Source organism: Vigna angularis, chromosome 6 (genome assembly GCF_016808095.1).
Source record: "Vigna angularis cultivar LongXiaoDou No.4 chromosome 6, ASM1680809v1, whole genome shotgun sequence".
Classification (NCBI taxonomy): Eukaryota; Viridiplantae; Streptophyta; class Magnoliopsida; order Fabales; family Fabaceae; genus Vigna; species Vigna angularis.
In genome coordinates, this window is record NC_068975.1 from 36,964,492 (window position 1) to 36,977,392 (window position 12,901).

Here is a 12,901-nt window from a genome sequence, read left to right on the forward strand (position 1 = left end):
ATGTTGTTATAAAATGTTGTGAATGTCCACTTTGAATGTTAAGTTATGTTGAATGGAGTTTATGATACTGTATACATTGAGTTTTGTCTAACTTTGTTTTGAATTGTTTGAATTTGATTGTCAAATATGTAAGAGCTTTTAGACTTAGAACCTAGAAAAAAGTGTTGGAAATCCCATGTAAGAACAAATTATAGTGTATGAGTGTGAGTGAAATCTTCCACTATGAGCAGCCATTATGGAACGTAAGCCTCGTACTATGCCTTGTTTACTAATACAAATTAGTTTTATCAACAAAAGAAGAGTAGAGTTTCATCTTTTCCATTCTAATCTCGCCTGTTTCATTTCTCTTGGTAATTGAGCAAAATAAAAAAGAGATAACAGAGAAAATTAAAGATGAGATATGAGATACCAATAAAGGAGAAAGGAGATGATACATTTATTTTATCCAAATTCATGTTATCTAAGATGGAAAAGTACATGAATTCCCATTATTTTAGTCCCCAACAATAGAGACACATACAGCAGTACACACAAACATTCCTATTGATGACAGTAACTAAACAGAAACAAATTGAATACTAGAATGCCAGATGAATTTGAATATGTTCCTGGAATCTTGAAGTGTTTTTTTGTTCATAATTAAGCTGCACCATAGTGTCATATGTTGCTCTGGCCGTCCAATCACTAGAGATAGCATTCCTGGACTGAACCCAATAAATCCCTGCACTGCCACTGACCTGGAATCTCAAGTAGATTTCACCACTTGGAGGGTTGGTATAGTCAAACACTGACCTGGAATCTCAAGTAGATTTCATCAGTTTCCTTGTTTAAATTTTCTAAACCAAGTTGCCCTATTAGCAGTAGCTTATAGTTGTTCAACACCATAGAAACACTTCATCCTCTTGTCTTCCACAGTACCCAACAACAATCTATTTATAAGTCAAACTAATTCAAGTTTCTAAGTACATGGATGTCTATTAAAATAATAATGGTGTTGAGGATATGGAAGCAAACTTTGAAATGTCTGAACTTTTGAAATAAAAGTATAAAATAGAGTACAGTGACTGCAGATGCAGAATCAAGTCCTTCAAATCAAGTCCTTGGTTGGCAAACAATGTTTGCAGGGTGGTGATGTTGTCAAATGGAGCAGGAATGTTATTTCTGGCTTCCTCCAAGATAGAGACTACCCCATCTCTTCAACCTGTCGGAACTTTCCTCCATTATGAGTATTTTTTTGTTATCAAAATCAAAGTGTCAACATATCTTACGTTCCTTTTGACTCCCTATGTGTTTCATAACTGTTATTTCTTACTTGTATCAATTATTGACATTCTAAGTTCCCAAGCTAATGATATCATTGTTTTAGAGTTAGAATATTTTTCAAATTGATCATGCTTGATTGCTCAGGTTGACTTTTTTTACCCTAAATGTGATCAAACCAAATAAGACAAAACCCACAACCCTCACTCATTCCACCTTCTCTTCCACTTCGAAGAAGAGAAACCCAAAACCCTCACACCCATCACACTCTTTGTAGGAGGTGTAGGAATGTGCCCACATAGGGACCATTTTATAGCTGAAAGGAAAATCACTTTAACCAATCAACTTCCACCAAAGTGAACTAAAGAAAATCACTTCACACCAATTGAATTAAACTAAAATAGCATAAACAAACTTTGAAGAATGAGTTAGGCTAAACTCCACTAACTACACTAAGTAGAATTAGTCTTAAACTATTCTAAAGTAAAACCTAAAAAAGTGTACTAATAGGTGAGAAATTGGGAATTCACCTAAAGTAACCGAAGTGTTCAAATTGCCTTCCATGTTCGACTTGAATAGTAATAGGTTTATTACTTATGTCGCATGGAGTGTTGCTGTTTTGACAATGATTTTTTTTTTTGGCTTGTCACAGAACATGGCCTATTTTCTCAACCATCGTGCATGGATGTACGACCGTTGTTATAGCGGAAGGAGAGGTTTGAAGGAATCTTTTGTCATCGGAGTTCAAGAGTTTGTGGAGACGGCTCGACGCAGTCATTATTATGCCATTGATGGAGGGATTCGATGCCCATGCATGAAGTGCGAATGTACAAGGATTTTGAAAGATGAAGAGATTAAAGTTCACCTATACCAAAAAGGGTTCATGCCTAATTACACGGTTTGGACATTTCATGGTGAAGAAAATCCTTCGACCTCCTATAGAGTTCAAAATCGGCTTGCATCAGGTTCGAATACTGTTGTACATACATCTGAGATAGATCAATTTGCCTATATGCAAGAGATGGTCAACAATGCTCTTCATCGACATGACGAACAAGAAGCAAACGGTAGTCATTCTGAAGAGTCTCCAAATGAAGCCACTCAGAGGTTTTACAAATTACTGACAGAGGCAAATCTACCTGTATTTGAAGGTTCATCTGAGTCAAAATTGTCAGTGTCCATCAGACTGTTGGCTGGTAAATCTAATTGGAACGTTCCCAATCAAGCAGTGGATCATTATACAAAATTGATTTTAGATCTGACACCACCAAACAATTCTATTCCGAAGAATTGTTATCAAGCCAAAAGATGTGTTTCAATGTTGGGATTGGAAGCCAAGAAGATTGATTGTTGTGTTAATGGATGTATGTTATTCTATGACAATGATAGTGGCAAAAATGATGCTTTGTTGGTTGAATGCAAGTTTTGTGGGTCTCCTCGATATCATACGATGCATGCAGGACGGAGGCAGAAAAAAGCAATTCCCTTAAAGACAATGTTCTACTTGCCCATTATTCCAAGATTACAAAGAATGTTCACTTCAATGCAAACATCACAACACATGACATGGCATGATGGTAAGAAAACTGCAGGAGTTTTGCGTCATCCTTCTGACGGTGAAGCTTGGAAGCACTTCAATCGTAAACATCCGTCCTTTTCTAGTGAACCGCGTAACGTCAGACTTGGTCTATGCTCTGATGGATTTACGCCGTACATTCAGGCGTCTGCATCACCTTATTCATGTTGGCCCGTCATAGTTACCCCATACAATCTGCCACCTGAGATGTGTATGACAAAGCCTTATATGTTTTTAACGTGTATAATACCAGGTCCATCTAATCCCAAATCAGGGATTGATGTTTATTTGGAGCCTTTGATTGATGATCTGAAAAAGCTATGGAATGGTGTTTGGACGTATGATGTTTCAAGGAAGCAAAATTTCCTTATGAGGGCAGCTTTGATGTGGACTATTAATGACTTTCCAGCCTATGGCATGTTATCTGGTTGGAGCACCCATGGTCGATTAGCTTGTCCACAATGCATGGAACATACAAAGTCATTCCAATTGACTAATGGTCGAAAAAGTTGTTGGTTTGATTGTCATCGGCGGTTCTTGCCCATTGATCACCCCTTTAGAAGAAACAAAAAGGCATTTCGCAAAGGGCAAGTTGAAACGGATATACCCCCGCCAAAGTTGAGTGGATCACATGTTTGGAGAAGAGTGAAAGACTATCCAAAAGTCACTGAATCTGGACACAATAGGATAGAAGGGTTTGGAGAATGGCATAATTGGACTAAAAGAAGCATATTTTGGGATCTTCCCTATTGGAAAGACAACTTGCTAAGACATAACCTGGATGTCATGCACATAGAAAAAAATTTCTTTGACAACATCTTCAACACAATTATGAATGTTATTGGTAAGACAAAAGATAATGACAAAGCCAGAAAAGATTTACCTCTGTATTGTGCACGAAAAGACTTAGAGTTGAAGGCGCAAGGTAACGGTCGATTCTTGAAACCAAAGGCCAGCTACGTCATGTCAAAAGATGAGGCAAGAATAGTGTGTGGATGGGTCAAAGAGCTTAGAATGCCAGATGGATATTCTTCTAACTTGTCCAGATGTGCCAATGTTCAAAATGGTACTATTCAAGGGTTGAAGAGTCATGATTGTCATGTATTCATGGAGACTTTAATCCCTCTTGCCTTTAGTTGTTTGCCACAGCACGTGATACATCCACTGATAGAAATCAGTAACTTCTTTAAAAATCTGTGCTGCACGACACTACAGGAAAACTGCTTAAGAAAGATGGACGAAAATATTCCAATTATCCTCTGCAAATTAGAAAGAGTATTCCCTCCTGCATTCTTTGATTCAATGGAGCATCTTCCAATCCATCTTTCATATGAAGCTTGGCTTGGGGGACCTGTGCAATACAGGTGGATGTATCCCTTTGAAAGGTTTATGGGAGAATCCAAACGTTCTGTTAAAAATAAAGCTAGAGTAGAAGGCTCAATTTGTGCAGCTTACTTGCACAGAGAGACAACTTATTTTTGTTCACATTATTTCAAAAACTTCTTGTTGTCCCCCACTAATGTCAGAAACGAAATGCAATGGCAAGCTGAACAACGTCAAGGTTCATTATCAGTTTTTCGACAATTAGGCCGTCATGCCGGGAAAGAATTCACTCATTGGTTAAGTGATGCTGAATTCAACTCTGCTCATGTCCATGTCTTAATCAATTGCAGTGAAGTTAAACCGTACCTTGAGTATGTTATCATTCAACTCTTACCTTTGCAATGGTTACATTGTTATACACTAATTAATTTCATTTGTACCAGCTCATTTCTTGTGGCTGAGGAAGTCGTAGAAGGAAATGCTTCTGCTAGAATACACTCAGAGTTTCCCCAATGGTTTAGAAATCAGGTCCATACTTTTTCCTATGTTTTGAGCAAGGTTAATTTGACGCTTGCTTTAAAAATGAATTTGGTATCTTTGTAGGTTTTTAATCAGGCATTGACTCCAACGGTTCAAGAGTTAAGACATCTCTCCAATTGGCCAATGAAATGTGTGAAAGAATGGCACACTTACTTCATCAATGGTTACAAATTCCATACACATGAATGGTCTAAAGGAAAGAAAACAATAAATTGTGGTGTGTACGTCAAGGGCCTTACAGAGGGTTGTTATGATGATTTCTATGGCATCATTCAAAAAATATATGAGCTAGAGTACAACAGCACTACTTCTCCAAACAGAGTTGTACTTTTTTATTGTGAATGGTTTGATCCTTCTAGAGCTGGTACTAGAGTGGATCCTAGGTTTAACATTGTCGAACTCCACTTGAGAAACAAATATAGACCGTTTGATCCTTTCATTCTTCCAACTAATGTCAGACAGGCTTATTACGTGCCATATCCACCATTCCGCAGTATAGACAAGCGTGGTTGGGCTGTAGCAGTACAAACCAAGCCTAGAGGTCGCATTGACTCAAATGAGGTTGAGGAGGATGTTGCCTACCAACTTGACCAAATGTCACAACCACAACAAATTATTGAAGTTGAACCTATAACCGCATTGCGCGACCCTGATGGTGATGGAGATGAATTAGAAGCACCTGCACAAGGTGGTGGTGATGATGATGATGATGATGAAGGAGAAGAAGAAGAAGATGATGATGATGATGAAGCAGAAGAAGAAGAAGAAGAAGAAGAAGATGATGATGATGATGAAGATGATGAAGAAGATGAAGATGATGATGAAGAAGATGAAGATGAAGATGAAGATCATGATGACGATGATTGAATTTCGACTATCTTAAATATTGTAGCAAATTGAACTATCATTTCAATAGAGACATGAATGGTTACAATATTTCATTTGTAGTCATCCTTCGTTATTGTCATGCATGTAGTAATTTTAAATTCACTTTAATTTATAGTGATCCTTTCTTATTCTTTTCTATTGTTTCACTTTATGTGTAAACATTTCAAATGCAGCAATGACAGGACAAGGTTCAGATAAACCTGATAAAGGAAAAGGGGTAGCCAGGCCTAAAAAAAGGCAACGGAAGGCCCCAAAGTATGTACTTAGGGTGCCTAGTACACTACCTACCCCTACAGTACAATCTCCCTCTACTCCTGCAGTACACCCTCCTTCTCCTACCCCTGCAGTACATCCTCCTCCTCCTACCCCTGTTGTACACCCTCCTGCTCCTACCCATGCAGAAGAGCCTCTGCCTCCCCCTGTGATTATTATTCCCACTCCTCCCCCTATCATTATTACCCCCACTCCTCCCCCTGAGGTTATTACCCCCACTCCTCCCCCTGACCCTACTTCTATAGCTTCCTCATCTTCTACACCACCTTCAGCTGGTGATGCTGAAGATGTTGACCCGCCTTTCCATGATCGACCATGGATTGAGCCATATGGAAAAGGGTAAATACTTTAATCCCAGTTTTAACTTTGATTGATGTTTTAAACTTTCTTTACTGAAATGACTTTTATTTATTTATATGAAGGTTTATTCCCTCCAGAGTTGCTTCCCAGGCCATAACACGTTCAATTAAGCAACAGTATTTGACTCCATGGCCTACTTGGGGAGCCATACCTATAGACGACAGAAAGCCATTCTGGGAGCGTTTTAAGGTCAAGAACACTTTAAATTAATTATCATTCATATCTTACCATGTCTTAATCAATTTTTGTTTTGTTCATCATTACAGAAGAAGGTGCAGTGGAAAGCTGAGCATGAAAGTCAAATTCATAGAAATTTTCACATGAAAGCATCTCATCGGCTCTCAGAGATGTTTAGGGATGCCAGGATTGCAGGGGAGCGCCCTGACTGGATGGGCGAAATTATTTGGAACTCTTTGCTTGCACATTGGAACACAGTAGAGTTTCGTAAGAAGTCTGCTACAGCCCAGAAGAACAGATCGTCTGAAAGGGGTGGTGCCTTGCATACTGGTGGGTCGATCACGATTCACGAGCATGCCATTCGTATGGTAATCTCTTCAAGCTGTTTCTGTCCAGATTTTCTTGTCTCTTAAGCATCGTGCAAGTATGTTTGATGTTGATAAGCATTGCTAAAGGTGTAGCAACTCATATTAATCACTTAATTGCAAAATGAGTGGTTGAGTTCATCATAAACTTATTTAAAAATCTGCATAAAAATACTTCTCTGGTTTGACATGTGCAATCTGTTTTGTTCAGATTTTTTTTGCATCTACAACTTTGAACAAATTTATTTGATGATGATAAACATGATTGCAGTGTTTCCTTGAATTCTAGTGCAATTTTTTTAGTAAAAAGTGCTGCATAATTGGCTACAGCAGGGGTGTTTTGTTGAATCTGTCCATTTCAGTGCATTTTACACATTTGTGCAAGTGTATTTTACCATTTGAAACATGTATGCACTGTTCATTTGGTCAAATTTGAGCTCATATGCAAAATCACTTCCTAAACCATCAATTTTGCCTTATTTTGGAAGTGAAGTAGTGATTTTCTAGTGCAGTGTGATTCTTTGCTGTCTTAGTGTCTAAACATGTTCAAATTGATGATAAAAGTTGCCCCAACCATCAAATAATGTTTCCAAACGTGTTTATGCAGAATGACCCATTAAACCACCAAATTTTGCCTAAATGTGGAAGTGAACTTGTGATTTTCTGCTGCATTGTGTCCCTTGACTGTCTTAGTGCTTAAACATTTTCAATTTGATGGTTTAAAGTTGTTAGCACTGTTCATTTGGTCTTTCTCCAGCCAATGTACCAAATCACCTTTTGAACCATCACTTTTGCCTTAAATTTGCAAGTGCACACCTCATATTGAGAGCTTGACTGTTATGGTTGTGTTTCATTGCTTATGGAGTCATTTTTGGTGAATTGAAAGTTGTTTTCTATTGTTCATATGGTCAATTTTGAGCCAAACCGAAATATACTTGCTACATCACCAAATTTTGGTCACTTTTAGCAAGTGCACAACTGAAATTCTGCAGTAGATTTTTTCTTGCTTGTTTCACTGCTTCTACATGTTCAATATGATGATATAAACTTCCTTTAGGTGTCATTTGATCCCTAAAACCACTGCCACTCATTTTTACCACTGAAACCATCATTTTTCTACTCATTTTGCTGCTGCAGTGTACATTTTAGTTGCTGTTTGGTTTTTAGTCACAGTTAAATTTGGAATTTGGATTGGAAAAAGCTGGGTTTATCTCCTTTGGTTTCCACATTATTGGATTCCATGTTAAGTCTAAATTATGTTACAGGCACAAGCTCTTGGACGAGCGGTCCATGTTGACGAGGTCTTTGCACAGACCCATGTTCGGAAGGGCACTAATGAATTCGTTGATGAAAGGTCTCGCAAGACTCATGTAAGCAAATAGCACTCCTAGTATTAGTAATCCACATGATTATGTTATTGTATCATTCTCTGACATTGCTTTTATTGTTTGAACAGGAAGATTTTTCTACGAGACTTTCACAGGTTAGATCCGAACATGGGTCAGCTCCTACACCGGATGATACGAGTAATACAGATGACGACATCCGTAGGACACAGTGCTGGGTCGATGTCGTTGGTGGGAAGAAAAAGGGACGAGTCTACGGTGCAGGACAACTTGCTGCAAACTATACAGCATCGAAAGGAGGTACACTGAAGCATCAACCTTCTTCTTCCACCTCTTCTGCTGACGAGGCCATCCAGCGCTTGACACAGCTACTGGACCAACGTGACCACGAAAACCGTGCATTGAGAGAAGAATACAGTGACTTGAGAGATGAGTTCTCAAGCTTCAAGGCCCTGGTCATGAGAGCGCTGCCTCAAACTTCAGACACTCCTTCCATTGTCCCTCCGACCCAGCCACGACCCTCCCCGTCACCCGCCGTCCCTCATCAGCCCACACCAGTCCAGCCCACACCAGTCCAGCCATCTACAGATGACCAGGAGGATGAACATCTTTCTGAAGACTATGTAGATTTTTAGTTTCATTTTGTTATTGATCATAGTACATTTAAATGTTATTATGATATTGTTAGAATATAATTGATGTTAGTACATTATGATAATAATGTTATAGTACTTTATGCTTTTCCATCAATGAATATAAAATTTTGGGATGGACAATATATATATGCAGGTCTGTTTGTTTGTAAATTGAAACTGTTATACAGGTCTGTGTGTTGTGAATATGATATGCAGGTATGTGTGGTAGAACAGCAAAACAATTAAAACAGATATTTCTCTGCACCGTACCGAAGGCTTTACCGAGGGCTTCTGCCCTTCGGTAATTACCGAAGGCTTCTGCCCTTCGGTAATTACCGAAGGCTTCTGCCCTTCGGTAATTACCGAAGGCCTTTGCCCTTCGGTAATTACCGAAGGCCTTTGCCCTTCGGTAATTACCGAAGGCCTTTGCCCTTCGGTAATTACCGAAGGGCAGAAGCCCTCGGTAATTGTTAGCGACAAGAGATTTACCGAAGGATTTTTGGCCGTCGATAAGCCTTCGGTAAACACCCATTATCGACGGCCTTTGACATTTTCCGAGGGCTTCTGGCCTTCGGTAATACCCTACTTTTTTGTAGTGCATATATAACATTTAAAATTATAAATTTAAATATAACTTACTGTAAATAAAATAAACAAATAAAATAAAAACAAAATAAACAAATAAAATAAAAACGAAACTTAAAAGGAAACTGTTTCTGGACGGATGACATCCTTCAACGGATGTCAACATCCGTTGAAGGCAAAACGGATGTCGACATCCGTTTCGCCTTCAACGGATGTTGACATCCGTTGAAGGATGTCATCCGTCCAGAAACAGTTTGCTTTTAAGTTTCGGTTTTATTTTAAGCAAATATTACAGGCTTTGGATATTAAAAAGATTATTGGAAGTATGAGAAACGTTTAGGGTTTGGGATTATAGGAAGGATTATGACTACGTACCTGGAGAGGAACCACAATAACAACACTACACCATAAACGCACTGCACCACGTACTGTACCGAGAACAAGAGAAAGATTGCTTGATAATTTTTTTCACGATCACCAAGCTTTGCAGAAAAATATTTTACTCATACAAGGAACTACGTGTTATAAATGAATAAAATTAAAAGACAATAATTTTTAAAATAAAATGTTACTGAGGGGCAAAATAGTAAAGGAAAGGTAGAGGAAGGGGCAAAAAAGTAAAGGGGAGGTGGAGGAAGAGATGCGTGGGGGTGGAGGGAGCAACTCCCCATAAATTATTGGGCCACGGGCCACGACGAAGAAGCTAGGCCCAGTCCAAGTTGAAGCACTCGTGAGTAGCCTTGTGAGAGGCCAGTGCTGTTGTTGCATTGATTTCTATTTAAGTATTGTTTGGGTTATGAGTTTGTGGTTAGTTGTTTATTATATTTATCGCCGTTAAAATGGGTTAGAATCTGTGGATTAATTTCGTTTTTTGATACGGATTAATTTTTAATTTGGTATACTTAAAACTCGGCTTACTCAGATTGAATTTGTGGTGAACTGACTCACAATCCATCTAATTTAATTTAATTATTTATTAATTTATGTTTCAATATTATTAGTTAATACTTTTTTATTGTGTTGTAGATTAGGAGAAAAAAATGTGTTTTAAAGAGAGAAAAATATTATGGATTCATCTATTCAAGATTCTAATATTATAATTGGATAAGTGACACAAAAATGATCAAGTTTAGAAATTTATTTGTTTGCTTTTTGTGTTTGGTTTTAGATTACATTTGGATTATTTGATACTTTTTTTTTATTTTGATTAAGTGAGTCAGTAAACTAATCCGTTTAACTGACCAACCCGTGATGGATCGGATTACTCGTTTTGACGACACTAAGTGACAATTCAAATTTTGTTCAACCATATGATTATGGTTCGTTCTAATTGTCCTTTATAAGTAAGCAAATATTTGACCGTTACAATAATAAATACATATTAAATGTTATCCTCTGTCTTTTTATCTTTTATAAATTTTGGAATAAATAATTGTTTAATTATAGTCTATTTGATAATAATCATATTTTATCGTGAGTGAATGAATATTAAATCTAATTATCCTAACTTAGAATGACATTTTGTAACTATTATTGTACGTGTCTGACCATTCCATCTTGACTGAATGGTCATAAGATAGCAGTATGAATGAACATTTGCTTGAAATAAAAGAAGTTGATATTTTTAACGTGATACCAAGTCATCCAACATGAATCTAAGCACAAACATGAAATGTTGCTGTGGTAAAAGCAAGAAAAATTTGGAACATTAGTGCATGGCTCTAACAATTCCAGAACTCAGCCCTCTTGACCTTAGAAATGCTCTGAAGAACTCCCACCGGAGAAACGTATCCCATCACTGTCACCCTCTTCGACTCCACGTCTACACTGAATGATGTGACTCCTGACATTGCATTGTATATGTTCAAAACACAACCTTACTTTACTTACTACACCATTTCTACCTACATATAAATTTTATCAATTTCAGATTATCAAAATATATATGCAATGAACCTTCCATCTTAGACAGATGCTTTTTCACTTTACCAGCGCATCCTTCACAGTGAATAGATACCTTCATCACAACCACCTGAAAATAAACACATACATAACATAACCCCTTCAAAATTAGAGAGTAAAATGCAAAGATAAGAGAAAAAAAAAGTGATTTGATGAATGAAAGGGAAAAGCACATGCAAACACTGTATAGCTGTATTATAAAATTGCAGTATTGACGCTGTGTAGGTTAAATATACATACATATTCATATATATTAAGATATTGTCTACTTTGAACTAAATACCAATATACTTTTGTTATCATTTTAAAAAGACTTCTTATTAAGAAAGGTATCTATATATAATTAACGCGCGGCTTTGCAGAGTTCAATGTACAACTGTTGAGGCTTAGTTGACCAATGTATTTGACCATACTGGCAGTAGTGGCAGAAAAGGAAATAGTCTGACATGTGCAGCAAGAAAATGGAAATCCATCTCCTTTTCTTCTGTCTATTATTTTGGACTCATTATATTAATATGCTCACAGCAGTTACTTGCTGTTTTAAGAATTTGAATTGGTAGTTTTGAACTACTATACAAAAGAATTAGAATAGGTCCTTTCATTTGTTTTTTTCTTAAAGTTTAAGGACTTGCTTTAATTAATCGTAACACTTTTTTCAAATTTTTCCCAAAGGGACTCATCATTTGCGTGATATAAACAGAACAGGTAAAGCAAAGGACTGTACAAAAAATTCTACAATCATGTAAGAGAAAGAAAGGTTAGCTTGCAAAAAATACTATTAATTTGTACAAAAAAAGAAAAAAAAATCAATCTGTACAAACAAAATATGGTTGCACAAAATCGTATCCACAAGAGAACTTAATTGTATTGGTTATTAGGTTGTCCCATACATGATTAATGATGCATTTTCCCATAACTTCTTCAATTATTTTATGAATAAAGATTAAATATATAATCAGTGTCTTGAACATGTGAAATATACGAATAATATTCCTAATACAAAAGATTAGTAGGAAAACAAGGAAGGAAAAACTATAAGTATCCGAATGGTTCAAACACTAATACTTTCTGTCTTAAGTTTTTTCCTGCAACGAGTAGAATGGCTTACAAAAAAGAAATGAAGGAAATGTTTGTAATTTGCATCGCATTTGACATGGAATGAGAAAGTGTGAACCTGGAAGACATGATCTGCTGTCGTTTTGTGAAGTTGGCTTGATCCATTGTCTTGATCTTGGCTTCTCTGCTGGATGTTTGCTGAAGAGAGAGAGTCACATTTCTTGTGAGCTGCTGAATTGAAGGTGGCAGTGGCAGAGTGAACAAGTTTGGAGTAGCTAGAACAGTTGAACAACCTTGTATCATCCAGAGAAACACTTCTTTTATGTATCTTACTCCTACTCCGAGGCACAACCACAGACCAAACTGCTGTTGATGCCTCAGAGGGGCACATGAAGCCATTCCTCATTGTCCTCTTAGTGTTTTTCAGGCTCATCATGAAGATATTCTGAGAGCAAAGAGGACCGTGTTTATCAATCTTATGCTTAGAGAGATATAGTTGACACTAACGATGGCTTTCAAAGTGGAAGGAACCAGAAAGTGACTATAGAATAGAAG

General features: G+C 37.2%; 2 protein-coding genes across 4 annotated transcripts; one reads left to right on the top strand and one right to left on the bottom strand.

The window, feature by feature from the left end:
- Positions 1-2,281: 2,281 nt before the first annotated feature.
- LOC128197571 (uncharacterized) lies at positions 2,282-8,743 on the top strand. The gene is made up of 9 exons (XM_052879643.1): positions 2,282-2,367; positions 5,059-5,240; positions 5,761-5,862; positions 6,106-6,199; positions 6,283-6,409; positions 6,487-6,765; positions 8,028-8,132; positions 8,219-8,288; positions 8,397-8,743. The coding sequence occupies exons 1-9, from the start codon at positions 2,282-2,284 to the stop codon at positions 8,741-8,743; spliced, it is 1,392 nt and encodes a 463-aa protein (XP_052735603.1).
- A 2,191-nt stretch (positions 8,744-10,934) lies between these two features.
- Positions 10,935-12,901, bottom strand: LOC108323431 (uncharacterized). 3 transcript variants are annotated; one of them, XM_052879787.1, is made up of 3 exons: positions 12,465-12,901; positions 11,318-11,360; positions 10,935-11,232 (listed from the first exon to the last, which is right to left on the bottom strand). In XM_052879787.1, the coding sequence occupies exons 1-3, from the start codon at positions 12,780-12,782 to the stop codon at positions 11,081-11,083; spliced, it is 513 nt and encodes a 170-aa protein (XP_052735747.1). In that variant the 5' UTR covers positions 12,783-12,901; the 3' UTR covers positions 10,935-11,080. The 3 variants fall into 3 exon arrangements, with proteins under 3 accessions (XP_052735747.1, XP_017411378.1, XP_017411377.1); XM_017555889.2 differs by having other exon boundaries at positions 10,935-11,171; positions 12,465-12,895; XM_017555888.2 differs by having other exon boundaries at positions 10,935-11,171; positions 11,285-11,360; positions 12,465-12,883.